The following is a 27,342-nucleotide window of genomic DNA, read 5'->3' on the forward strand; positions in this document are numbered from 1 at the left end:
GAGGTTTTTGACTTTAAGATTTAATATATTCTACTCCTATTATACTCCTTAATATTTGTGCTAATGCGTGTATTATATCAGAAACATCGTATAAATAGTAATTTTTGCACAAAAAAGACATTGATAGCAAAAATATAATCTAGATTATAATTAAATTAAGATCCCTAATAATGCAAAAAGTAAATGTAAATTAATATTTTTTTATATTTCACTTAATATTCTCTAAGTTCACATTATCAAGCACCTTTACAAAACAGGTGTCGGCAGAATGCCTTTTAATTACTAGGTTTGCATACTTATCTAAGTAATACATGCATATTAGCCGCTTTTTGAACCAGTTTTATTCCGTCTCTTTCACTCTTAAAGCATTTTAAATATGCTAGACAAGGAAACAAAAAAAATAAATACAGGTTAACTTATCGACCCTTTAAACAATAATATATTTAACCCATTAATGTTCCACTGCTGGGCAAAGGTCTCCTCCTGTAAAGAGAGATTGAGACTTGAGTCCACCACGCTGGCTAACTGCGGGTTGAGGACTTTGCATACCTTATAGAACTGTTCCAAAGAACTCTCAGGCATACAAGGTTGCATCACTACGTTTTTCACATTCACAGAATCAAATTATTATCCATTTTTCAGTACAAAAAGAAATTTTAAAATTATATTTCTGAACTGCACTTGTACTAAGTTTTTGTCAAAAAGCATAACTCACTAAAGAATATTTTTATCTCTCACAAAATTATATTTTAAAGTCTGCAGCTAAATAAATTAACTAAAACTAAAAACGGTAATTTAGTAGCGAGATATAAAAGCTTGTAGAAGCATTTTTAAATGAAATGAGCAAATGAAGTTGAAATTTAAATGAAATTCGAAATATCGTAATGTAATTTCCGATATTTGATTCAGTGGAATGCAATTAAAGCTAGTTTTAGTTCGTATAATGTATATAATAGTACATACATACTAAATTCAGAGAATAATTTCCATTCTCCCTGCAGACGTAGTTCATTTCTTATAAGGGTTGAATCGCAATGTGCTGAGCGAAGTTCTTTTGTTATACTAAACTATTGCAACAATAGTTTAGACAGAATCAATTAATTTGATTCAAATAAATCTGTGTTTAGAGAATTACTAAACATATAAATAAATTAAACATAATACAATTAATTCATTTGGATCAAACAAATAAGTTAGTGTTAAGAAAAATTATAAATTAGGTAGAGCTTTCTTTTAGAGAACTAGAAGCAAATTTGTACGTTTTTAACTGAGCATTATAATACTTTTGTCTGGTTTTGATTTGCAGACTGAAAAATATGCACAACTATACCTACAAACTACAAAAACTAGCGCCAGTGTTTCGTTAATTTTAACCAACCATTTTAGACAAAACAAAAATCTAGTTAAACAATCTGAAAAGGGTTAAAATGAGACAAACATATCATATACATGCATTTGATAATAACCCTGTAGTAACATAACAAATGTTATAATTGTTTCTCCGAATTTCTAAATATCACAGACTGAAACATAAACCAGACACACAAAAAGTCCTCATCACATCAAAACAAAACATACTGAAACAAATATAAAAAGCAAAGTGCGTCCTCACCCTAAGTCTCTCGGTCCCAACATTTTTGTCTTTTTCACGGCTTCAATTTAAAATTTTATTTCCCCGCTTGACCCAAAGGGGAAGGCGGGCAAAAAGTGGGGTGCAGAGGGGGGGAGAAGACACTCATTATGACCAATTTCACCCGACTGTTTTTCCTACCATTGTTATAGCTGATGGCTCATTTTTACCCTTTATTTCAAGTTTTTGTTAAGATTTTTCGCTCTGCGGAAAAGAAAACTTGAGGGTTTATTTTGCCATTTTTGCCCTCTTCGCCCCACCCCTCCCGTAGTGACAATTAAGCACTAAGAAATGGGTCGGTGTTTCATTTTTCGATTTTTTTTGTTTATACCATTTTGGTTGCGACGTTGAAATTAGCAGTCATTGTTGTAATTGTCGTTCGCAATTGTGGCTATACAAAGTACAACTGCTTGAATAATTATTCACTCAGTTTATTACATTGTTGAATTATAATAAAATTAAGCCGTTTTACAACGAATTTATCCTATCATTGATTAAAACTCTAACCCCCGGTTTCTGAGGTAAATTTAGCGGTAGTTTAACTATTCAATAGCGTATTTTTACATGAATTTAAACGCTATTAACTAGATAAACTACCGCCAAATATACCTCAGAAACTGGGGTTTAGAAAACGTAGTCACTTCACTTCATTTCATAAGAAAATACGAGTACTAATTCTATTATTTATTTTCTGTAATAGTACTATGGACAAAAATTAAGGCATTTTTATAAATTCAGAACTGCAGTATCACTTACAGTACCTACAGCGCGACGATTTTATCTTTCGATTGAAGGCACTGAAAACTGAATCAGATAAAAGCACAGCGTTTGTAAACCTAGTCTTTCATTACTAGTTAGCCTTTTAAAAGGATTTATTTTGGAAGTGTTCATACTAGATATTATTATATAAAAGTCTCATATTTATTTGTATTTTACATTCACTTACTGTCTTACTAAGAAACATGTCAGCTCTGATTAGTCAAAATGCTTTGTCTTTTCACCCATATACAGTTACAAAATTGATCAAATGTATGGTCCTGTATGACAAGATGTATGGATGTGAATGAGGCTAGGGAAGTTTGTAAGGATCGTACCAAGTGGCGTTCTTTGTTCTCTGCCTACCCACACGGGAAGAAGACATGATATTATGTATGTTTGTATGTTTGAATGTATGTAAAAGTGACAAATACTGTTTAACTCTAATTATAGTTTACATGATGTTTGTATGTAAGACAGTTAATGTATAAGGTATATTTTCGCTTACTTCATTATTTCTTAGCTCAATACATAACACATTCCACCAAATTATGATACTATATCAAAATATCTTGATCGAATGGAGCAAAGGTACTCTTAGAACAAATTCTACCCAAAAAATCCTTTATTAAAATTTGTAAAACGATATAAAATTGTATAGACAACTATATTTTTAGTTCAATACTAGTTGACCCGATTAAGTTAGAATGGGTCAAAATGTTCCCCGTTTTTGTAAAAAAAAATATTGCTACTCCGCTACTATTGGTCGTAGAGTGATGATATATAGCCTATAGCCTTCCTCGATAAATGGACTATCTAACACTGAAAGAATTTTTCAAATCGGGCCATTAGTTCCTGAGATTAACGCGTTCAAACAAACAAACAAACAAACACTTCAGCTTTATAATATTAGTATAGATAATATTAGTATAGATTTAATAACATCCTCCATATTTGTAATTGAGCAACGACTCAAAGTACGAACTTATTTGAATGGTGAGCGCTCAGACGGCTACACATACAAGTATAAGCCGGCAACGCAACAGGCTTCCTCGGAAGCCGTCTGTCTCTGGTAAACAAAGACTTTCGATACACAGATCTTTGTACTTGTATTTGTATTTGTATTGCGTTTTTAGAAGAAATAATTCATAAGGGATGAGTTTCTTATGTTTTGTGCTGTGAAGATTGATTTGTTTGTAATTTTGATGAAGAAATTTACTTTTTTATAAGCGAGTTAGAGTTTTCCAGAGTACCTTTCTTGGGGATAAAGAGGTTTTGTATTTGTAAAAACATATTTTTTATATTAAATATGTGTTTTGTCTAAACTATATAACATTTTAACTATAATAACTGCCTCTTATGAAGGTATCAGCCAAAAATCGCAAAATACATATTTCTTAGAAAACAAAAGGTTCTCATAATAAGTATTTCAAGTGAAAACGTTTGTATATTCCTTACATTAAACCGAGTTTAATTAAGTTAAGTGGCAAACGGCGTCTTGAGACGACGATATTTCTACTTCGGATTTTAGTAAAAGATACTAGGGAAACTACGAAATATGATTTCAATACAAAATCTATATATTATGTATTAATAAAATACGAGCATTACGTGTTTGATATATTTATTGACAGAGAATGCCAAATCGTTATATGATTAATATATGGCATCTACCATAGAGTAGAAGGAGTTTAGGTGGAGTTTAGGTTCACCACATTTCTCCCCTCCTAACCTTTTAGCTGTTCTGCTGAATATAAGATGCAGCCAACACCTGGTTGAGGTGTCGGCGCCAGACATCGCCGTTGTCGGTGCGGATCTCATAATGAAGTCGGCCTAGACGTCTTGTGATAGTACCAAACTGCCAATGGTGCTTAGCACTCGTGTAGTCACGGGCCTGTACTCGTTCGCCGACTTCCAACTGTCTGACCTTGATCTCTTGATGTTTTGATGTAGTTTTTTTATGGGTGTTTCTAAACATGCAGTGTAATGCTGTTCGAACTTCTCTTCCAAACATTAACTGATAAGGTGTCTGACCATTCAAGTTTGGTGTCCGTCTGAGGCGAGTTTTTACCATGACAAGTTTCTCTTGAAGATTACCCCTTTCTCCCTCTAAGCTTCGTAAGATTCTCTTGACTGTTTGTACGTATCGTTCAGCTTGTCCATTGGTTGCAGGGTGGTATGGAGCAGAGGTTTTGTGCGAAATCATACAGTCTTTTAGAAATTTTTCGAACTCTCCCGATACGAATTGTCGGCCATTGTCTGAGACAAGGAGTAGAGGTGTTCCATAGGTGCAAAATAGTTCTTTCAATTTTTGGATGCACCAAGAGCTTGTCGTTGATTTAGTAGGTATAATCTCTGTCCATTTCGAAAATGCGTCTACAACTATTAAAAGATAGTATCCGTAAACAGGTCCGGCAAAATCAATATGAAGCCTTTGCCAGGGGCCCTTTGGGTGTTCCCAGTGGTGTAGTGGTGCTTTCTCTGGTTCATTTTGTTGTAATCTACATGTTCTACAGGACTTAACTTTTGTTTCGATATCATTGTCAATTCCTTTCCAGTATACAAAACTGCGGGCCAGTAGCTTCATTTTCACAATGCCCGGGTGACCGAGGTGTAGTTCGTCCAGCACTCGTTCGCGTAATGTTTTTGGGATTAAGACTCGCGTTCCTCTTAGTATACATCCATCTTGTAAAGTAAATTCATTATCATTGTAACCGAGCGTTTTAAGTGATCGGCCAGTTTGTAATGCGAGTACTAATGGTGTATAATCGGAATCAATACTTGTCTCTTTCGCTATGATATTTGGGTTGACATCAATGGTATGTATTTGTTGAAGTTGAAAGCTGTAATTCTGGTCCATTTTGTTTGCCTTTGTGTTTTCTACTGGGAACCTGGATAGGTAATCTGCATTTGAGTTGTTAGGCGAAGTTCTGTATTCAATGTTGTAGTCAAATCCAGATAAGAAATGAGCGTAGTGGAATAATCGCATTGTACTCATTGCTGGTAACGTTTGATGTGGGTGGAAAATTATTGTCAGTGGTTTATGGTCTGTCACTAGGATAAATTTTCTACCGTAACAATAATAAAAGAACTTCTTCAATCCCCAGTATATGGCAGTAGCTTCTTTGTCAATTTGGCTGTACTTCTTCTCGCTATCCGATAGTGTTCTGGAAGCGAATGCTATCGGTCTTTCTGATCCATCTGGGAGTCTATGTGATAGTACTGCTCCGATTCCCAGTGGAGATGCGTCTGTTGCAAGAACCAAGGGCCTCTTGGGATCAAAATGTATAAGTACTCTTTCGCTTAGAATTTCTTTTTTAATGTGTATAAAGCTCTGTTCGCATTCTGTAGACCATCGAAAACTAGATTCTTTCTTGAGTAAGTTGTTCAGTGGATTCGTGATCGATGATAGGTTGGGTATAAATTTGTTGTAAAAATTTGCCATTCCAAGAAATGTCCTCAATTCTGCGGTGTTGACTGGGCGTTCTGTTTTAATTATTGCGTTAATCTTTTCTCTGTTTTTGTGTAGACCTTCTTTGTCGATAGTGTGTCCCAAATAGTCGATGCTTGTTTTGAAAAAGTGGCACTTATTTTTGTTTACTCGTAGGTTACTTTCTTTTAGTTTGTCTAACACGAGCTTAAGTCTCTGTAGTAATTGTTCTTTGTTGATGCCTTGAATGATGATGTCATCAAAGAAACATTTTACACCTTCGAGATCTTGAAGGAGTTTATCCATAAATTTCTGCCAAAGGCTCGGCGCGACCTTAACGCCGAACATTAGGCGGTTCACCTTAAAAGTGCCTCGATGCGTACTTAGTGTTTGTAGCATTGCGCTTTCTTCATCCATTGTCATGTTGAGATATGCCTGGGTGATGTCGAGTGTACAGAATAGTTTACCTCCGTTCATCTCTGCAAATATATCTTCTATCATAGGTATTGGATATTGTTCATCTTGTATGACTTTATTTAGTGTAACTTTATAATCAGCGCACAATCGGATACTCCCATTCGGTTTGACAACTGGTACCACTGGAGTACCCCAATCAGAGTGGTCGACTTTCGTGATGACACCCTGTTTGCATAGTCGCTCGATCTCTTCATCCACTTTGGTTTTTAAAGCGTACGGTATTCTACGTGGTTTGATAAAAATTGGTCTTGTGTTTTCTTGTAGATTTAGGTGTCCTCTGTAATTGGGTATTTCGCCTAAGTCGGATCGAAATACTGATGTCTTGTAAAGTTCCAAAAGCTGGTCTAATTCTAGATTTTCTGATTGCTGTAAAGTTTTTATATCTGCTAAATTTAGAGTTTCGAGTTCTTTCATCCAACTCCGGCCAAAAACGGGGTCAACGTTGTTGTTGATGAGGTATAATTTACCGTGGAATTCTTTTCCTTGGCATCTGCATTGAACGTATGCAACACCTGCAGGTTCGATTACTTCGCCGGTATATGTTTTGAGTTTTATATTAGTTTTAAAGATTCTTTTGCCGATTTTCAATTTTCTGTAGTCTCGTAATGACATAGAAGTAAGTGTGGCTCCAGTGTCAAATTCCATTTTCATCTTAGCATGTTCAATGTGTACCGTTATCATGTATTTTTCGGATGTTTCACCAGATATAACATTAATATCATTCCATTCATCATCATCGCTTATCGCTGAGTCGTTTAATTGATTTATATCCGGTGTAGTCTTACTGGGCTTCGCATCTGAGCGCCGTTGTAGACACACACTAGCTAAGTGTCCGACCTTCTTGCATTTATAGCATGTTATGTTTATAGCGCTACATTTCTTGGTTTCGTGATTTAAACCACAGCGGAAACATTTCCCTTTTAAATCTCTTGGTGTGATTCCTCTAAAAGGAGATTTTTTTGAATTATTGTAGGAATCAGTGGAAATTTTATTGATATTGTCACTACTTGGTTGTTCATTCGGAAGCATTGATGTATTTTCTGCTTTACTCATTTCAATAGATGTTGCAATCTGTGTCAGGTGTTTAAATGTACATACTGTTCGGTCTTGTAAAATTTTTGTACGTGCGTCGCTATCTTTCAATCCTCTTATGAGTTGAAGAGATAAAAAGCTTTCTGAAATGTTTTTCTGGCAGTGTTGACATTTAAATTCGCAGTTGGTAGTGAGCTTTTTTAAATCTGCGGCGTATTGCGCTACTGTTTCATCCGATTTTTGAGTTCTCGATATAAATTTATGTTGTAGAACCCATTTGCTAGGTTTTGGGTCTAAGTAGTCGTCAAGTGTTTCAGTAATTTCGTTAAATGTCTTATTCAATGGTTCGTCTGGTGCTATTAAATAACATAATTTTTCATGGAGTTCTGGTGATAATGTAGACAGAAGAATATTTGTCTTCATGTGGGGCTCAGTAATTTCATTAAGTCTAAAGTACACTTCCAGACGTTTTTTAAAGTTATTGAACGTTTCTGATTCATGTAAAGGATTAAATTGTATTTTTGGTATAATCTTATGGTATTGGTATATTTTATGTTGGTCTTCCTGTCGCTGACCTTGAATAATGGTTTTTTTTGTTAAAAGTTTTGATACTAAAATAGTGTGAAGTTCTTCGAATTCGTAGCCGTAATTTTGTTCGTGTAAATACGCTGTTTCATCGTTATCATCTATGGTTTTGTTTTCTATCTTCTCTTGTAACTCTCGCAGTGCTGTTATGGTGTCCTTCAAGGCTGCGGAGCGAGCGGTGATGTCCTCGTCAGACATCGTCGCCCTCTGCTCGATGTAGGTATCGAGTCTGGTGAGCATCCCACGTAGGGTGCTCCGTTTTTTACGTAGCTTTTCCATTTAGGTTCAGTTTTTCCTCGTCGCCAATATTATGTATTAATAAAATACGAGCATTACGTGTTTGATATATTTATTGACAGAGAATGCCAAATCGTTATATGATTAATATATGGCATCTACCATAGAGTAGAAGGAGTTTAGGTGGAGTTTAGGTTCACCACACTATACATTCTTTAGCTATTTTGTATCTAAAAATATATGTTTAACTAGGTAGATTTTATTCAAAACAAAGACTCTAGACAATGCTTAACATAAAAACCGTAGCCAGACTCATCTAAAAATTACCGAAAAAAATTGACGAAGGGGGTGGAATACCCTCACCCTGGCCAATTTAATGTGCACCGCTGTATTGATTCCCCGGCATTCTTTCACACAGGCGCGGAGGAACCACCCCTACTCGCCTCCCCTTGCTTCCGAGAACCCCCTCGAACTTGGGATAAACTCGGATAAGACTTTTTCGGGACATGGACAATATATGTGTGATTTTTTAGTAATGCATATTTGGGTGTAGGGTGACGTATGGATTTTAAAATCAAATGGCGTAATCAAATTATTTTTTTATTTTTTTTTCATTTATAAATCACTGGCCACAAAAGAGGTTTATATAAAAGAGCATTCCTTTTTCAAATTACATTCTACAAACGCATTTTCTTTAAAGAAAAAAATGAATATCATTTTTTATTTTTAATTAATTTTAAAACCAGTTCATAAAATGCATTCAATTCTATATTAGAGCATTTAAATCAATTAAAAAACGAAATCGGTACTAACCGATCAAATAACAAAACAATACTAGTTTCAGAAAACAGAACTAACAAATCTAAACTAAAAGTTTCGTTTCCATTAACATGGAGGTATATTTAGTGGGACAAACTTGGCCGAGTGTCGCCAAATAAATCTATGCAGTGAACGCAACAGGTCCTACTACTTCAGCCTACTGTTAACTTACTCTACAAATAGAGCCACATTTAGGTTGCCTTTGCCTACAAAAAAAAAATTTGAAACTTTTTTTTTATTATTGGTTTTTCAAACACATGTACCTATGTTTTTTTTTAACTTGCTCTAGAAATAAGGGCTCTACATTTAGGTTGACTTTGCCTATAAAAAAAAATATTGGAACTTTTTTTTATTTCATTTTGACAGTTGCAGAGGCAAATATGTCTATGTTTTTTTTTTTGTTTTGATTTTGGTAATAGTCTGTACATAGGTACATAGTTGAAAGAAAAATTGCAAAACAAGGAAAATTACTCATTTGCTTAAGTTGGGAATTGAACCCGAGAACATGTTTACTATAGAGGCGTAATGTGTAGTAGTCTATTTTAATGTAATTTTCAAAGTGTGCAAGGAAAAAGGGTGTGGTCTCCGATCTATAAAGTGAAAAGAAGGAATATGTAAATTTTTCCGCTTAATATTCTAAGAGCGAAAGAGACGGAAGATGGGTAATTAGCGATTGTAAAGAGTTACTTGATTGTGTTGTTCTTTAGTCTGTCTATACCCCGTATACGAAAGCGAGATGCATACAATCTACAAGGCATAAGATATAGTTACGTAGTTGTAAAGTAAATCTCCATTTTCTACCAAATTCCGTTTTTTATTTCAGTAAAAAATGTGCACGCAACAACACGTAACAGTAACAAAAGCTATAGCCATAGATTTAAATCGAAACGCTTTTGTAATAAAAATAGCACTGGAAAAACCGAACGTACGAAATTCTAATAAAAAATATGAACAGCGTAAAGCCTTCCCGAGGTTCATGATAAACTCGTATCAAATGCCGGCCAAAACTAGCGATCAACAAAAACAAAAGGTTTGCGCAACAGGTACACCAAACTAAACATAGTGTAACAAAACTCCATGTAAAACTACTCGAAATAATGCAGTTGGTAAACCTAAGTTTGTAGTTTAAAACCACTCTGTGGCGCGTTCCGAAGTTGACACAGAAACATACTAGTTCATATAATACTTTAGTCTACCACAGCCTAAACGAATGCCGCTTGAAAATGGTCGACAACTAACAGTATGACAATTCAGTCATTGCTTTAAAGTTACTCTGTGAGAAATTCCAAATATACCACAGAATAGAGAAGTCTATGCAAAACTTTGAACAAAATATCAGTTGGTAAAATTTTCAGTCATTGTTAAAGTTACACTGTGACAACGAATGCATTCCATATGCTCAAAATTTAAATTCAAACAGGTGTATTTGGTTGCGAGATTTGAATTTAAAATTGGAATTCGTCATGCAGTGGATTTGTATAGAATTTGTTTTTTAAATTAGATTTTCTTTTTTCCTTTTATTTTTAAACGAACAAATGGCATTTTACTTAAGGCATTATGTATATTGATAATGTTATGACACAGACTTAATTTGTTCCAAATGTCCGTGATTGCATGTATTATTATGGTCGTAAACTGTACGATTATAAATTACTTCGCGTGTCGGCTGTTTCATTGTTTCTTTGCGTCACACTATTTCGTCATAGTGTCGTAATTTTTTATTAGGTCTTTTTTAATGTCCGTTAACCCGCACAATGGCGGGCGGTTGGCACAGGCGCGACCGAACTTCCCGCCTATTGAATTTTCGCCTACAAAGGAAAGTTTTCAGGAAACGTACCGGGTTACCGGCACTCGGTTTCATTTTAGTTCACCTTTTACGAAAATGTTAAAACGAATAGTGCGTTCAATTAAACACGGCCACAACAATGGCCCAATATCGGTTAAATTACGTTTCATTTTTAAAATCTGCCGTAAATATAAATTAATTTAATAAATAATAATAAAATCGTTCGGTGCAGGCCACCAACGAAAACCGTTGGAAACTAATTAAAAACATCAATTCCCCGCGCCACGGTACGGGGGAATATTTCAAACGCACGCACACACACACACACCCGCCACCCCCATGCACACACACACTGACACACACACTCACAAGACGCACACAACAGTTAAAAATAAGTCCCGGGCCATATCCGCGTGAGAGAATGGTCCCGCCACTGGTCTGTAATAGAATACGGTATCTAGTATTGATGGGGTAGCTATTTACTAGGGGTACATTTTAACGATCTCAATAAATTGCTTGAGGGTTACATGCATGAAGTGGGGACGAACTAACATTATTTCTTATCGAATAGGGTGTGTTGCTAAAGAGTGATGACAGTTACGAAGCCATATCTAGAGCAAATGTCCGCTTTCCGTTGATCAACAATTTTCTGTATAAATTCTACTTTAAAGATTACTCTGTAAGCCAATTCGAATAAAAAGTAAAGCGTTTTATAACTAAATCTCGAGTTCTACATATTGTAAAACAGTGGCATAGCTGCAGAAAGTCGATATGAAAATGTTAAATTTGTAATTCTAGATAACCAGTTATCGCGTGTTCCAGTAGAGCAGTTGGCCAGTTCTAGAAGTTATCCGCGGGGAGACGGGGATAGCGTTGCGTCTTAAGGCCGAGCAGGACGGAGCTCAAACCGAGTTATCGTAAATTGATCTGGGCCGGGGTGGCGGGCGGCGCGGCCCCAAATTTGACAGCCATGGAAATTGGCGGGAAACATTATTGGTCGTCGATTCGATTTTTTTATTTTTTTTCTTCTTGTGTTCGAATTTTGAATTGTGGATTCGAAATTGTTGGCTGGTTAGATCTAGTGATCTTATCGATTGGAATACCATGCTTTTGTTTTCAATCTGCCCTGAGGGTTGTCAAATCACACGAATAGTAAAAACTACGAATAATGTACAAGTTCTAGAAAATTAGATACGTCTGTGTTTGTTCGCCAACGTCACATTTTCTACAATGTTCGTTAGAATATGTCCGTGAAGCGAAAAGTGCAAGCTTTATACACAAATCAAAATTCACGTCGAATATTTGAATTTCCAATCGCCTACGCGCACTTCGTTATGCGAAATTAGGAATTACAATTTATGTGAGTCGAGAATCGGCGCATAACTCTTAACTGGGGCATGTAGGTCAGGGATGCTCGATGTAGATTTACTATTTATTTTCACACTTTATTATTACTTTTATCGCGAAATAGAACGTCCTCGATGCGGACGGCTATAACAATGTATAGGGTTAGCGAAATACCCCTTTGTGTCTTAGATGATCCCGCCTCACGTACAAGCGGCCTCATAAAAGCTTGCACACACCAACATCTTAATAACAGAATCGGAACGCTTCGAGCGATTTTTAAAATAAGAATATCATAACTGGCCGGCGAGGGCCCCGGGGGAGGGCGAGGGGGGGATGGATTTCGGAAGAACGTTCGCACCCCCCCTCAAGTTTTTAAAATAAGAAAATTTCGGTGGAGCGTGATATTTTTAAAATAAGAACCTCTTTCGTGGCATATTCCGTGGAGAGAGATTTTAAAATAAGAATAGTTTCGCGATACCCCCCGGCCGCGGCCCCCGTCTGGAGTTTGAAATAAGAATTCGGGGGCCAGATTCGGGTGGTTCGGGTATATTCGGGGGGTGTCGGGTGTTCTTGATGAGGATCCGAGGTTTTTCGTAGAATTTCGTTAGCTCCTTTCGGGGCCGTTGACCGGCGGAGTCGATACTTCGATGAATGTTATAGTAATTGGATCGAGTTTAGTGTTTTTATTTCGCTAAAGATGGCGACTTGGATATTCGAAGATAGCTTCGGCTCGTTCAGGAAATGCGAGTTAATGAAATTTAAGTTTGTGCGGCGACTCGGCGTGCGCGGCGGATTGAATTAAGTTTTGACCTCCACTGTGAAAATGTAGGCCTTTGTGCTTACCTATATAATATGTATAGGTAGTTAATCTAAATATTAGGCTTATCTACGATAATTATTACTTCAGACACGCACAGACTGTCTATATTATATGTAATTATTGCCATCTTCTCAATATTGCGGTTGCTTTTGGGCAATTCTTGCTACTTTGACTATATACATAGGTATAGGTCATATACATACGTACGTACGTACGTAGATCAAAAGGTGGGAGGAGGTCAGTTTCATTTCCCAGCTTTTGGTCTTTGTGACCATCTGGACAAAAATAAGTATTTGAAAATCTGTTTGTTATAGAAAATGTGACAGATGTCTGAAAGTCTGAATCAATATTGATATTCATGAATATCGTTGGTTACAACTAGCGGGAAGAAAATACTAAAGTACTTGATACTTTTTCAAAACGTCTAATTCCAGATGTGGAACAGTAAAAATTATTTTATCTTGTTGTATTGAGTAGATACATAAGTGTCTTTAAATATATAATGATGATGGGCTGGTGCAGTTTTGTGGAAACATACCTATGAAGACGACGATCTGGGTTCTCGATCTGCTTTCATAACTAAATCGCTGAACCGAATTAAATGAAATTTTGCAAAGAGATAGTTAGAGACCCAGGTCTAACATAGGTACAATTTTTCAACCCCTAATTTCAATAAGAGATGAAACTCGATACATAATCTTAACACTAAAATTAATACCATTTCTGATCTTAATCTCGTATCACAGATTCGTAGAATTGAGGTCTAATCTCGTCTTAGTGATGTCGTTGCGGTGTCGTCTCGTGCCGTGTGGTGTCATGGCGTCGCGTTTGAAACGTTTCGGAGAAATTGTGTAGGAATATTAAGTTCATATTTGATATGAACAAGTCTTAGGTAATAATTGATCGTTTCAGCTTCTTGGGATGTTTGGTTGGTAATCCTTTTACTCACGTAATTTGGTGTAGTTCAAATTGTATTGGGACTGAAAATGTATGTTTTAATGGATGATTGGATGTATGTATGGTTCGTACTTTTTTATAATTTGATAAAGTTCTACTAAATTTAATGCTGGGACCAAAAATGTTTCGTTCGATGGATGGTTGACACTCTTTGACGACAAAAAATACAATTAATTCGATTTTGATATATTTTGACACACACAGGCAGTTTCCAAATTAAACTAAAATGCCTAAGTAAAGGATAATTTTACTACTAACTATTTTTTTTCGGAATCTAGTCGTATAAACAAATTGCATTTTTAAAGTACTAATACTGGTTTAGACTACCTACAGACTAAAAAAATAGATAAGTTAAAAAATCGTTACTAGCAAAATATACCTAAGTGTGTTATCTATCATCTGTCTTAGTTGCTATACTAGGCATGATTTTAATAAGCACCAGAAAGTACTTTTATATTAACCCCCGGTTTCTGAGTACATTTAGCGGCAGTTTATCTAGTTTAGCATTTAAAATTGTATTTAAGAAAGCGCTATTGAATAGATAAACTACCGCTAAATGTACTCAGAAACCGGGGGATAGTGTATCAAAAATAGTTTTAGAAAGTACTTTTATGTCTAAATGTATTTCGTGTCCGTGATTTATAAAGGTGTTTTAGCAGAGTCCCGTGAGACAAGATGCATTCTACTTTAGTGGTTGTCTTTTAAAAGAGAAAGGAATAAGAATAGATACTTGTATTTTGTTCAGTTGTTTTTTTTTCTTGTCTGACTTGTTTTACTATGAGGGTGACTTTTGTAAGCTAGGTGTCGTATTTGGTGTACTTAATTCAGTTGTGTAGGGTACATTTTTTGGTATGATCTGTCCCTATTAAAATCAAAACGAAACAAATATGCTAATTTTATCCCCTACTTAGTATTCTTTGATGGACTAACCGTCTGGTTTTTAATGCAAAGCTAGTAAGCTACCTGAATGGAAGTCTAGTTTGGTTTCTAGTCAGTGTAATTATGTCCGTCTCGAATTAAAACTATCTAGTGCCAGTTTTAAAATTTATATAAAAATAAATTATAATTATTTTTTTGTTATAGGGTTGTCGCACGTGTGCCATGGCGGAGTGCTCGTTCGCGCGCTGCCAGCAGGAACGTCGCGCGATTCGCAAGGAGCTGCAGCGCTGGACTAAGAACATGGTCTACATATTGGGTAAGTTTATTATTAAGACAAAACCTGTGGCCTGCCTAAAGTGTAATCATGAAGTAAATAAATCTGTGGTAACTTACAATAATAATATTTAAAAAAAGTGACATCCTTGAAAATATTTGATATTTGGTGTGTTCTAGATTTAAACAAATATTTAGCACTTTAATTTTTTATACTTTTTACCGTTCTATATTCAAATATCTTACTTTTTTTATTTTTCCATCCGAAATTTGGAACTCTTTCACCGTATTTTTTTTTAATTTATGTAAAGGACCTTGTTTAAAGGTGGACTAAATGCCTATGGTATTTATTCCAGTCTACCTAACTAACCTTTCCTAAAATAATTAACCTAAAACGTAATCTTTTCAAAAGCTACGAGAAACAGTTACATGTATGTATGTTTGTATGTATGTTTGTATGTATGTTTGTATGTATGTATGAAAGTTGTTCGTTTCGCAGTTGAAATTTAGTTCAACTTGTATGAATTCTGTGTTTGTTCAGGGCTTATTGCGTACATGCTCGCAGTTTAGGAGGAATAAGTTCTATGTTTGTGTTATGAGTACCTCACGTCTATTCGGACACAACTTTGGATTTTATTCACTTTTGTAAAAGGGCAATGGGCGTTTTTATGAGTTTTGCTTTTTTACTGTAAGAGAAATAGAGGTAGTTAATTTTTTCCAATTTTTCATAATTTTGATCGCAAGTACGATAAGATATCTTAAATAAATATAAATAACGCTCAAAGCCTCAGACCCTCAAACTCGAAATTTTTCAAAAAATATTTTTTAGGATTTTATGTTACTTTACGTCAAAGATACAGAATATTTGTACTCTATACTTTGATCTTTGTAATGTTTGTTCTGATCTATGTTAAAGTCAAGCTGATTAGTTACTATATCCCAGGCATGAATTAGTATATAAAAGAAATTCAACTCTGTTCATGTTTAGTAACGAAGTCATAACTTTACCCTCCGTAATTCACAAATCGTCGATTTCACAATTTAGTAGATATTTTGTTCGACAAAAAGGGAGGTTTCCTCCATTTATTTAATAATTCAAGATTGGATATAAAAAAAATAAGTTCTTTTTCTACACACATATCACGGCTTATTCCCATGACAGAAAACACCCACAAACATTTAGTTATTTATTTTTTTTTGTACAAAACTCCTGTTATCAGTTCATACGAGTGACCTTGCTGATAGCGCGGCACTAGGAAGCCGCAGCCCTGCACTCGATGGCCTTAGCTATATCGATTCATGCCACTCGAACTAAAGGGATGAACAAGGCCTTTTCATAAGGGAATTGGGGTCTTTTAGGGCATGTAAAACTAGTTGTGATTAAAATAAGCAATTTGTGGGTTAAATAATCTTTGACGCGGTCTTTCATTGGATGGGTGGGTGGTATTTGTGATTTTGATAAGAGATTAAGGCTGTCTTAAGGCGGGCGGAGGTAGTTACGTTTACAGTAAATCGATCTGTTGGTTAAGTTACCTGTGGTGCGGTTTTCTCGTAGATGGGTGGTCTTTGGTGTTAAAATGGTCGTCTTAGTGCTTCGGATGGTTTGATTAAGTCACTTGTATGTAAGTTCGTAAGTTTCCGGGATATGATTTTTTTATTCTAGGACATTATAAATTACTTTTAGCTTTGAAAACTAAACGCTAAGGTTTACTATCAGCGTTTTAGAAGCGTTATGTGCCGCTGAGCTATTAAAAAAATTCTAAAACTAACTAAAAAATCTATGTCAATAGCAAATTATTCCCAGTTTCTTTATAAACGCTTAATTTCAAACCAGAAGAACAAAAAACCTAATCTTATCACTAAAACCACCCCAAAAATTTCCTCTGGAAAATTCGAACCCGGAACCGATTTTTACCAAAAAGTACAGTACCAAAAGTCTTCTCTTCTAGAAGATGTAGTTAGTTCTAGAAGGAGGTAGATGTAAGCAGTGATAATATTGGGCAGCACGCGATAGATAAGAGCGCTATCTAAGTTATATCTGAGTATAGCGGCGAGCTCTCCACATGGGTGCCATGATTGTACGTGTAACGGAATTTTATGAAACAGGAAATGTTTTGTGATTTTAATATTTGACTACTTTAAAGTAAAATACGGATAATATTAAGTAGAGTAATTGTCAAAGGACAATGTACTTTTGATTTTGGTTTTGAAACTTAATAGCGATTTTTAGAAATCTATCATTAATAATACTTTTCCGTGGTAGTTTTTTCAATACAGTGTTTCTATTTCCAAATAAATAAGAATTATATAGAAAAAGGTCTTTATACTGTTAGAGTTAAAATAATTTTCTAATATTTGAACAGTTTTATATAATTTTGGTATTTGCACTAAAATCCTGAGCTATAGAGTTATATACTCATTAATACTCAATCCTTAAGAAAATAAGTATTATTTTATGTTTTTATTTTACTTACTTACTGATACCGGTAGTAACATAATGATTATTTTATTTGATTTCCTCCCTAGACTATTTCAGCTGAATTGAAATACACAATAATATTTACGAAATTACGAATTTAAAATACAATTACCTTTGTATTTCTCCCGACATGACATTTGGGTTTAATAAAATAATAATAAATAGTTCTGGTAAAAGGCACCGCTTATTAAAATATTCATATAGAAATAAAATAACAAACGGCTTACGATTGCGATCGTCTTTTTATTTCATACGAGCTTTAGCAATTTCTAAATATATAGATGTAAGTGGGCCGAAACGTCGAGTAATAAAAATATGATGGTGACTTTTAATTTTCAATCTCGTTTAATACCCGTTGCATTATAATATTACTATTGTGTTATGTGAACATGACATGATAGTTTAAATATCAAATAAATATCATATATATTCAACGGCGGTATTTAAAAAGGCTTGTGATACAATTATTTTCCAGAATTTCAATAATTAGCAGCTCAAGCATTTAATTATTGCTTTTTATGTTCACTCTAACTACGAACAATTATATTTTATATGTAAATATAACCTTAAAACAAGACATTACGAGATAATCGCTGACTTTATACGATTTTAATGTTACAATTAGCACTGACATTTTGAAAAATACATGTTCATATTTATATTACCTTTGAAGTTAAAGTCTGTAATTAAAGCTTAGTCGTGGCCACTTTTATATAGTTAGGTCCAAAATATAAGTAGTGTCACGACTAATATTTCGTTATAACAAAGCGTACAATGCATTTTGAAGATATTAGTTTGATATGGAGTGCGACCACTGTGGCGCGGTGCAAGGGCCGGCGCGGCGCGCATGCGTGCCGTCGCCGCTCCGCCAAACAACCTGTTGCAACTGGCCCGGCGTGCACTAATGCAACTTCTCTCCCGCAATCACCACCTAAATTATTCAATATCTACTCGCTAACCGCCGATAACAACCAGAAAACACCAAATAACAACCCAACTAACACAAACAAAGTGCTATCAAACCTTCTCACCAACAAATTAAACCGTCGGAGGCCAAAATTTAAATTTAGACGATCGTCTTGTAAGTGCGTCGCGTCTTGAGACTAAGACGTTCAAGTGAAGTGCTCTGTGAATTGATAAATAGGTGCTTTTTTAAACTTAATATTTATAACCGTTAAATAGCTCGCAGTTTATTAAATAGCGTTATTAAACTAGTGTTAAAAAGTTAGTAAAGTTGGAACTAAAGTTGATGAAAGTCAATTTGCTAAATCGAATTTCGGTTCGGCAATTCTAATTCGGTTGTGCGGAGTAATTGCAGCGGCTGGGTGAAGTTTAGCGGCGCCAGAAAACGTGAAGTTGGCATTCGCAAGCAACAAGTGTTCGTCTGATGGCTTCCCCGGTAAATGTGCCACTGTTAAGAGTTTGCATGCCCGCTGCGCCGGGATTACGTTGCGTACACTACGCTGCTCCCGTGAATTCGGGATTTTCCTTGTTTCTATTTGTTGATTTGCTACTCGTGTTGATTCAACCAACACGATCGTGCTATTTCGCAGTTTTTGTAGCGGTTATTTTTTAAACGCGTTATTTTTTTTCTTTTGATACTATTTTTTTGCTAGTAAGTGGGTGGGGCGTTCTTTTGTTTTAGACGGCTACGTCACACGCCATCTTAGCTCGACAAAAAAGTGTCATGGCGTCTACAAGAAGTTTTTTGTTCTAGTTTCCTAGATACGCGTATTTCGGTTACGTAATATTTTTAAACTGGATTTTGATATTTTTTAACCATTTAGCCACACACACGTTAGAAATTAATTAGCTTATGTTACTTAATATAAGAAATCAAAAAATAAATCTTCCTTTGAAAAACACAACCAGAAAAAATTTTTTTTTCTTAGAATGTTGATAGATCTATATTTTTAAATGTCAAGTGTGTGTCACTATGTTCTAAATGGTAATAAAATTATTTTTTATCATTTTACTTAAGCAATCGTTCCTTATACGTAAACCTGCGTAAGGAAATAACTGGTTCTAGAACATATAGCTTTATAACTTGTATACTTATTATAGCAATTTATTGTTATCATTTAGCACAAGAATGCTATTTAATTATGCCACATTAATTACATTTTCGTAAATTTTAATTTCACTCACGAAAAAAATCTGTTCAGATAAAACTTTACATTTTCTACCAAAATTATTTTTATTTATGTACTAAATATAAGATAGTATATGAAATGGTTAGAAAATGATATGAAAGTATATATTTAAAGGTATTTTCACCTCAATTGCTTGACTCTTTAAGAGGAAACAAAGAAAACGTCTAAGACATATTGACCTACTTTTTATTTATAGAACAGAGTACTGCATTTTTATTATATCTCCTGTTCAACATATTTATACATTAAAAGTATATATTTGATATCTTACACAAGGCTTTAAAGTATATTTTTTAACTATACAATAGTATTTTTACAATATTTTGATATTTTTATAGTTTCAGTAACCAAAGGGTAAAAATGGAACCCTATTTCTGAGACTTCGCTGTCTGTCTGTCACCAGGCTGTATCTCATGAACCGTGATAGTAAGACAGTTAAAATTTTAACAGACAACAAAAAAAACTGTAGATAAAAAATATTTAAGGGGGCTGCAATACAACAAACATGATTTTTTCACGTTTTTATAGATAACGAAACCCTTTACGAGTCCAACTCGCACTTGGCCGATTTTGAAAGTATTACTCAATTTTAATGCAGCTGAAAATCAGAAAATATTTTTTTACTGAAAAATACGAGTAAAACCGCGTCCATTACGTAGTCTTATTACAAATGTCAAAATATTTAATTTTGGTCGGACTGTTTCGGGTTGTAACTGACAAGTCACGGTTCAGTGGTTAAAATACGTGGGTTTTGGATCTGCGGGCGACAGTGAGTGGGTTCGAAATGAGGAAAAAATATATTTATTATAAAATACTTTATGATTGACGTGTTTAAAGCTTTTTTGGGATTGTTTTGTTTAATAAGTATTTTAAACGGAAAACATTAACCTATAACTGTTTTAAAACTGTTGAATAAGTGTTAGATAACCTATCTACTAGATAAAGTACATCTTGTCATACAGGACAAATTAATGACTGAAAAAAACTGAAGCAAATGTCCAAATTTCATCTGATTATCTGGTATTTATCCAAAGATATTGAAACCAGGCCTTTATCATATTCTTATTAGCTGAAAATCGACATCTATATATGTAAAAATGAAACCCGTTTTCCTTGGTCACGGCATCACGCGTGAATGGCTGGACCGATTTTACTAATTCTTTTTGTGTTGCAATTGTTATTATTAGGAGAAGGTTCTTACGGAAAATAATATTAAGAAAATCTCTCAGAAATATTGAAAGACATTTAATTTTGCATATTTTAGGCGGTACGAAGTTCGCCGGGTCAGCTAGTTTATTATATTTTTACCTTTTAATAAATTCTACGCAAAAAAAACAGTTTTTGTTAAATGCAAACTCGGTTATCGTCTTAAAGAATGTATGTCAGTAAAGTTTCAATAATTTTCATGTAATCACATCCCGGAACTGTCTGCTTTCAGAGTTTCCCGTGAACTGAGGACTATTTCCCGGAATAAAAGTTGTCCATTTTATTGTAAAATAAGATCATCATCTCAGCCGGGAATCGTCCACTGCTGGACAAAGGCCTCCCCCATCGAGCGCCAATAGGACCGGTCCTGGGCCGCCCTCATCCATCGGACTCCGGCAACCCTTACCAGGTCGTCGGTCCATCAGTAAAATAAGATAACTTTCTATAAAATAAACAAGTATCAGAATAAGTAGTGTTAGAAATAACAGTCTTATAAAAAAATTAAAAAGGTTTTGTTTATAATAGCGTACCTGGGAGACAAAGTACAGCCAACATTCAGAGCTAATCGCAGTGTTTTATAGTTTCAAATATCTTTGACAATAATCATCATATTTCAATAGAAATTTAAATATACATTATGTTTTATAATATTACTAGCTTCCGCCCGCAGCTTCGTCCGCGTAAAAACACTTTTCCTTCGGTACCAAGTACCCTGTGTGTTAACAGAAGTTATAAACTATCTATGTTTCAAATTATTAAAATCCGTTCAGTAGATTTTTTGTAAAAGAGTAATAAACTTATATCCATCCATCCTCACAAAGTTTTCCATTTATAATATTAGTCAAGAGAGAAAAATATATTTATACGTAAAAAAAATGTAATGTATATGTTACTGTAAAAGCCCGAACTGTGGTAAATCCTAAGATTTTCCGGTAAAACCTAAGATTTACCAACTCTCAATGGTAAAAGTCCGAACAAGCCAGAGTTTAAAAACTATGTTACGATATATAAAAAAATCCTTCATCATAACTATGTTTATAACTATTTCACGGTATAATTATATACTGTGACATTGTTATAAAGAATGAGTTTTGGGCATAGCGACATGGGTAGGTTAGGTTAGAAGGCTAAGCCTTCGTGGTTATTTTTTTTTAACCACCTAGAAGGAGGAGCCCCGCGAAGCGGGGCTCTGGCGACATCTCGATATCATCAAGTGAATATAGGTAAAAGTTCGAAATAAAAGAATTGTTCGGACTTTTACCATTGCGAGTTGGTAAATCTTAGGTTATACCGGAAAATCTTAGGATTTACCACCGTTCGGGCTTTTACAGTAACATATACACGATATTAGTCCAATATTTTACTATTTAAACTTTAAAGTGCTAATATTTAAAACTAAATAAGTAATAACAAAATATTTTATTCCGTCCTCTATCCAATTTGGTTTGGGAAATGAAATGTTTCGTGAAATTTGCGTAGTGCGGGGACTTTTATTGCATTCCTCATGGCATACTTGGAGTGCTCGGCGGTACCTAGGTTCGAAACTCGGTGGAAGTACATTATGAGGGCACCAATAAACTTCCTTTAGACATTTCCAAGTCTTTTTGTCAATCCTTGGTACTTTACTTTCTGAAAAAATGTTCCTTGAAGTTTAAAGAGTTTTTGCTAACACTTCAATACTTTATTTCTAATTCTAATAAAAAGTTTTAATTTTTGCTAAACCTTCTCAAAATCTTATTTTTTCTTATAGTTTTAATAATTGTTATAATTGTCAGTTAGTTCTTTAACTGAATTTAACAGAGAATAAGATTTATTTTATTTATTGAGGGCATGCGAAGTCGCCAACCCGCACTTGGTTAGCGTAGTGGACTCAAGGCCTAACTGTGCCCAGCAGTGGGACATTAATGGGTTAAATTTATTCAAATTCAGGTTTACTAAATGTGCCAATGATTATATTATATACTTTAGTTTCTAAATGTACAAAAAACATCTGCCGGATGCATTTCCTGTTTTCAATTTATAATCCTGCTAATTTAACGTTAATTTGTTATAATTTCTCGTAAACTGTAAAGTCCCGTTTTCCTAGAATTAAATTAAAACACATAAATCTAGGGTAGCAAATCAGTACAGCTATTTCTAAAAAACGGATCTAAAACGGCTAAGGGTTGTATCGACTCGCTTGTTCGGTTTATGCCGATCGGTATTACACATATTCGGTTTTACCGCCCGGCAACGCCGATTAATGCCGAACCGAATACATGTGTAGCAAACCTATCATATCTACCTATCGTATGGTTAGTGGTCAACCTAGTGTCGAAGTTGTTCAAGCCCGAAATGCCTTTGACATGACTTAACGACTGTTATCTTTATCGACAACAACCGGGACTTTTACGTGCCCTCCGACGCACGGAGACGCTTTCAAATACCACTATGCGGTCACCCATCTATAGAATGACCGCGCCAGCGGTTGCTTAACCCACAGATCGTTTACCAATCGGTGAGCAGAACGGGCTATGAGCGCCTTCTATCATAATACCTATATTCTTACCACTTTGAAAAATGCCTGAAACTTACAGTTTACATAGTAAGGTCGTTCGTGGTGTGTACATTTATATTATTAACACATTGTACCGCTGATTGTGCAATTACAGCACTAATTAACGATCTAATGTGCGGATAGTCACTGTAGAGACTATGTAGAGTTCACTCTTTTTAAAAGGATGTAGGTTCGATTTTAGGCAACAAAATTTGCACTGTTGCGTTTAAAAAGTTTTACATTTCTTTTTAGGGGTGTATTTTCCATAATATATGGTGTAAACGGTTTTTCATGGGCTTGCAGAAATGATTTTAAGTCCATATCCTGATCTAGGCCGTGGTGGACTTAAGACCTAACTCCTTCCTTATTTTGATGGCCGGTTGCCCAGCAGTGGGACAGTAATGGATTAAAACGTGGAGCAACTGATTCTAAAAATCTAAACTAATCAGAGCTTGTACTATGATAACCAGACGACTGATAAAGATTCATAATAACATATTTTTTTCTCTAATTGAAGTTACATTAAAACTCATAATAGATAAATAAATAAAATAAATTTAACCCATTACTGTCCCACTGCTGGGCAAGGGTCTCCTCCCTTAATGAGGGAGGGGTTAGGCCTTGAGTCCACCACGCTGGCCAAGTGCGGGTTGGGGACTTTGCATGCCCTCAATAAATGTATTAAACAAATTTTAGGCATGCAAGGTTTCCTCACGATGTTTTCCTTCACCGTTGGAGCATGTGATAATTATTTCTAATACACACATAACTTCGAAAAGTCATTGGTGTGTAATAGATACTCATTTTAAAATTTTGTCCTATTGATAGTAATATTGTCTATTCTGCCTTGCCTCTAAATTACAAGCGCAATGTTATTCAAAATCAAAATCAAAATCAAATCATTTATTCATTTAGGTCAAATATTGACACTTATGATAGTCGTTACAATTACTGAATCTACCACTAGCTCGGAAAGGGGGTAGAGCCTTATGAGAAGAGCTAGCGAGAAACTCACGGCCACTCTTTTCAATCGCCAAAAGTTTTACAATGTGGTTGATACAATAATTGATCATGCGAGGAGCTGCCAACAATCAGCGATATAGACTAATAGTCAATTATTAAGGAAAATAAATATAGCAAGGTTATTAATTAGTCTCTGATCATACCGTATGTTGGGAGCACCTACTAGCATGTGATAATAAGAATATGGGCAGCAAGTGAGCACATTGGTTGTAACATTATAGAAGAAAAAAGTGACAGTTTTATGATTAAAATCAAGTTGTACGTAACATCACCTATTTGCATCATTAATTGCCCATATTTTACAATATTTAGACCTACTTCTACTGAGTTTATACAATTTATAGCAAAGTTCCCTAATTTCAAAGAATCCTAATCAAGCGAGCGACTAATCCCAAGAGCTATTGTCGTTTAGAAACTCATCAATTCTGTAATAAGCTTTCCTAACGAGATGTTCCTTAACTGCAACAGGGGTAAATCAATGATGTGCTTGGGAAGCTTGTTGAAGAAACGAATGCCGAGACCTACAAACGAATTGTGCACCTTGTGTAAACGATGATGGGGACCTACTAATTTGTGTCTGTTTCTAGTGTTATAATTGTGTCTATCGCTATTTGTTGTGAAAGTCCCTAAATTTTGTTTTATATACAAAGTTTCTATAAACTGTAACTCAATAGGCGGCCTTCAGTTGTATGTATGTATGTTTGTCTGATGATATCTCGGGAACTTATTGTTTCAATTACAAACGATCAACAGACTCTATGTTGTATTGTGTCTCTATATAGAATAATAGCTGAGTGTTTTAAGCGACTGGGTGGCTCGGGTTCGATGCCTAGGTCGGGAAAAATATGTTTTTTTATTGTATTCGAAATCATTGCAAACTTTCCAAAAGTAACTCGAGTTTTGAGGAAAATTCTAAAAAGCAGAGTTTGTATATGTAGCTATAATAAAATTTGCTTAACTCAAGACTCGAATCTTAAGTTTCGGTTCTTAAAAGGGCTAGTACATACATCGTAGGGTTAGTGGTTAACCTAGTGTCAAAGTTGTTCAAGCCGCCGGCAGATCTTTGCCACGTCTGTTATCTTAATTGACAACAAATGGGACAGGCATACGTGCCATCTTTAGGAAGTCCTCACCAAAGGTTGCTTAACCTACTGATCACTTATTGACCAGTTAGCGCAACTATATAGGCCTAAAAAAAGTGATTAATCAGATAAATTACTCGTAAAATTGCAGTAGACTAAGTATTAATAATTCTATTGTTATGACATTTCTACCTACCTCTTTTTATAATAAAAATCAATTACATCCCACAATATACTTATCAAAGCAATAAGTTGACATCAAAAGAGCTATGACGTCACATTTCTATAGTCTATTCTTTTAAACCATAGACACCATTAATGTTTTCTTTACTTGACCCCTTTCTATTGTCTTTGGTAAAAAGAAAAGTGCATGTTTTCTTATAGGTTCAAAATAAACGTTGATAGGTTATAAACTATAATAAAACAGGTAGTCTGGGGTCTCTTGTCTTCTCTTCACAAAGATTTTACCTTCCCAACTGGTGGTAAATTTACTAAGACTAACCCCCGGTTTCTTAGGTACATTTAGCGGTAGTTTATCTATTCAATAGCGTTTTTTATATGAGTTTGAACGCTATTGAATAGATAAACTACCGCTAAATGTACCTCAGAAACCGGGGGTAAGTAAACAAAGTCCTGCTAAGATGTGTGTGGCCGCTGTAGCTGAAATCAGCCAGGACAACGTTATTATTAAACTTACAAAATGTCTCACAATCATAAGTTTCTTAGATATAATAGTTTTCCTACCGAACGAAAAACAGAAAAAACTGCATGAACTTTTTCGAAAAGATACGTTAAATGACAAAAAGAAACCTACGTTCACCCATCTCTGTACTGTCAGCGGCAAATGTCATGTCATTTCGGATGAAAGCGAAAAAAGTAGTAATGCTGTAGTTACCACGCCGAGCAAGGTTCGAATCCCGCATTCAATTTCTATGTAGAATATTGAAGTATGGCTTTAACTAAGTCTCTATGATTTGTATGTTTGTTAATAAAACTCAAGAAAATATAAAATAGTAAGTAAAAGAATATACATTTTAAAAAATTGTTTCTATCTGCCCTCATAGTGATGTTTTGTACATATTTCTACAATTTAGGTTTTCTAATCTAGTTAAGTCTTAGGTCTTAAATGTCAGTAGATGTTCTTAGATGTGGTTCAATGAATCAGGTTCAATCGGATGAACTAAATTAGCATTAATATTATGTGCTCCATATTCTTGGTATTTAAAAAAAGACAACTCCCGCACTAAGAATTGCTCTCGTGTCGCGGGGACTTTTACAAATATACAAACAACGGACACAAAGCACAACCAGACCCGAAACAATTATTTGTGGAACGCACAAATAATTGTTCCGTTTGGGAATCGAAACCCACGACCTCCCGACGCAATGGTAGCGGCGTGGTGACCTTAACCACACCATATTATAAGATAAGATAAAATAATATAATTTTAGTCAAAACTATGTTTCCGCCTGCAGTTTTGGCCGTGAGTTTGTTGCTAGCTCTTCTCATAAGGCTCTACCCCCTTTCCGAGCTAGTGGTAGATTCAGTAATTGTAAAGAAGTATGTAAGTGTCAATATTTGACCAAAATGAAGAAATGATTTGATTTTGATCTTTACCCGCGCGGAGTTTTACACCAACGGGATGTAATTTCCAAAATCCTATTATAGTGCTCCTCTACACTTCCTAAGGTATCTTCATACCAAAATACCAAATTTCGACTTTCTACGTTCAGTAGTTTCGGTTGTGCGTTGTCCATCAGTCAGTCAGTAACGGAAGAGTTTTATATATACAGATTACATGACACATTATTTGATTATGTATAATCCTCCTTAC

General features: G+C 35.0%; 1 protein-coding gene across 2 annotated transcripts in view; it reads left to right on the forward strand.

Annotated features, from left to right (window-relative positions):
- Eip93F (Ecdysone-induced protein 93F) overlaps window positions 1-27,342 on the forward strand; it is a 242,152-nt gene that overhangs the window by 88,036 nt on the left and 126,774 nt on the right. For both annotated transcript variants that reach the window (XM_076130360.1, XM_076130361.1), the window contains exon 2: window positions 14,960-15,071. In XM_076130360.1, coding sequence (XP_075986475.1) covers window positions 14,960-15,071 — 112 coding nt within the window. The remainder of the gene's footprint in view (window positions 1-14,959; window positions 15,072-27,342) is intronic.

This window comes from Anticarsia gemmatalis, chromosome 24 (genome assembly GCF_050436995.1).
Source record: "Anticarsia gemmatalis isolate Benzon Research Colony breed Stoneville strain chromosome 24, ilAntGemm2 primary, whole genome shotgun sequence".
In the NCBI taxonomy this organism is placed as follows: domain Eukaryota; kingdom Metazoa; phylum Arthropoda; class Insecta; order Lepidoptera; family Erebidae; genus Anticarsia; species Anticarsia gemmatalis.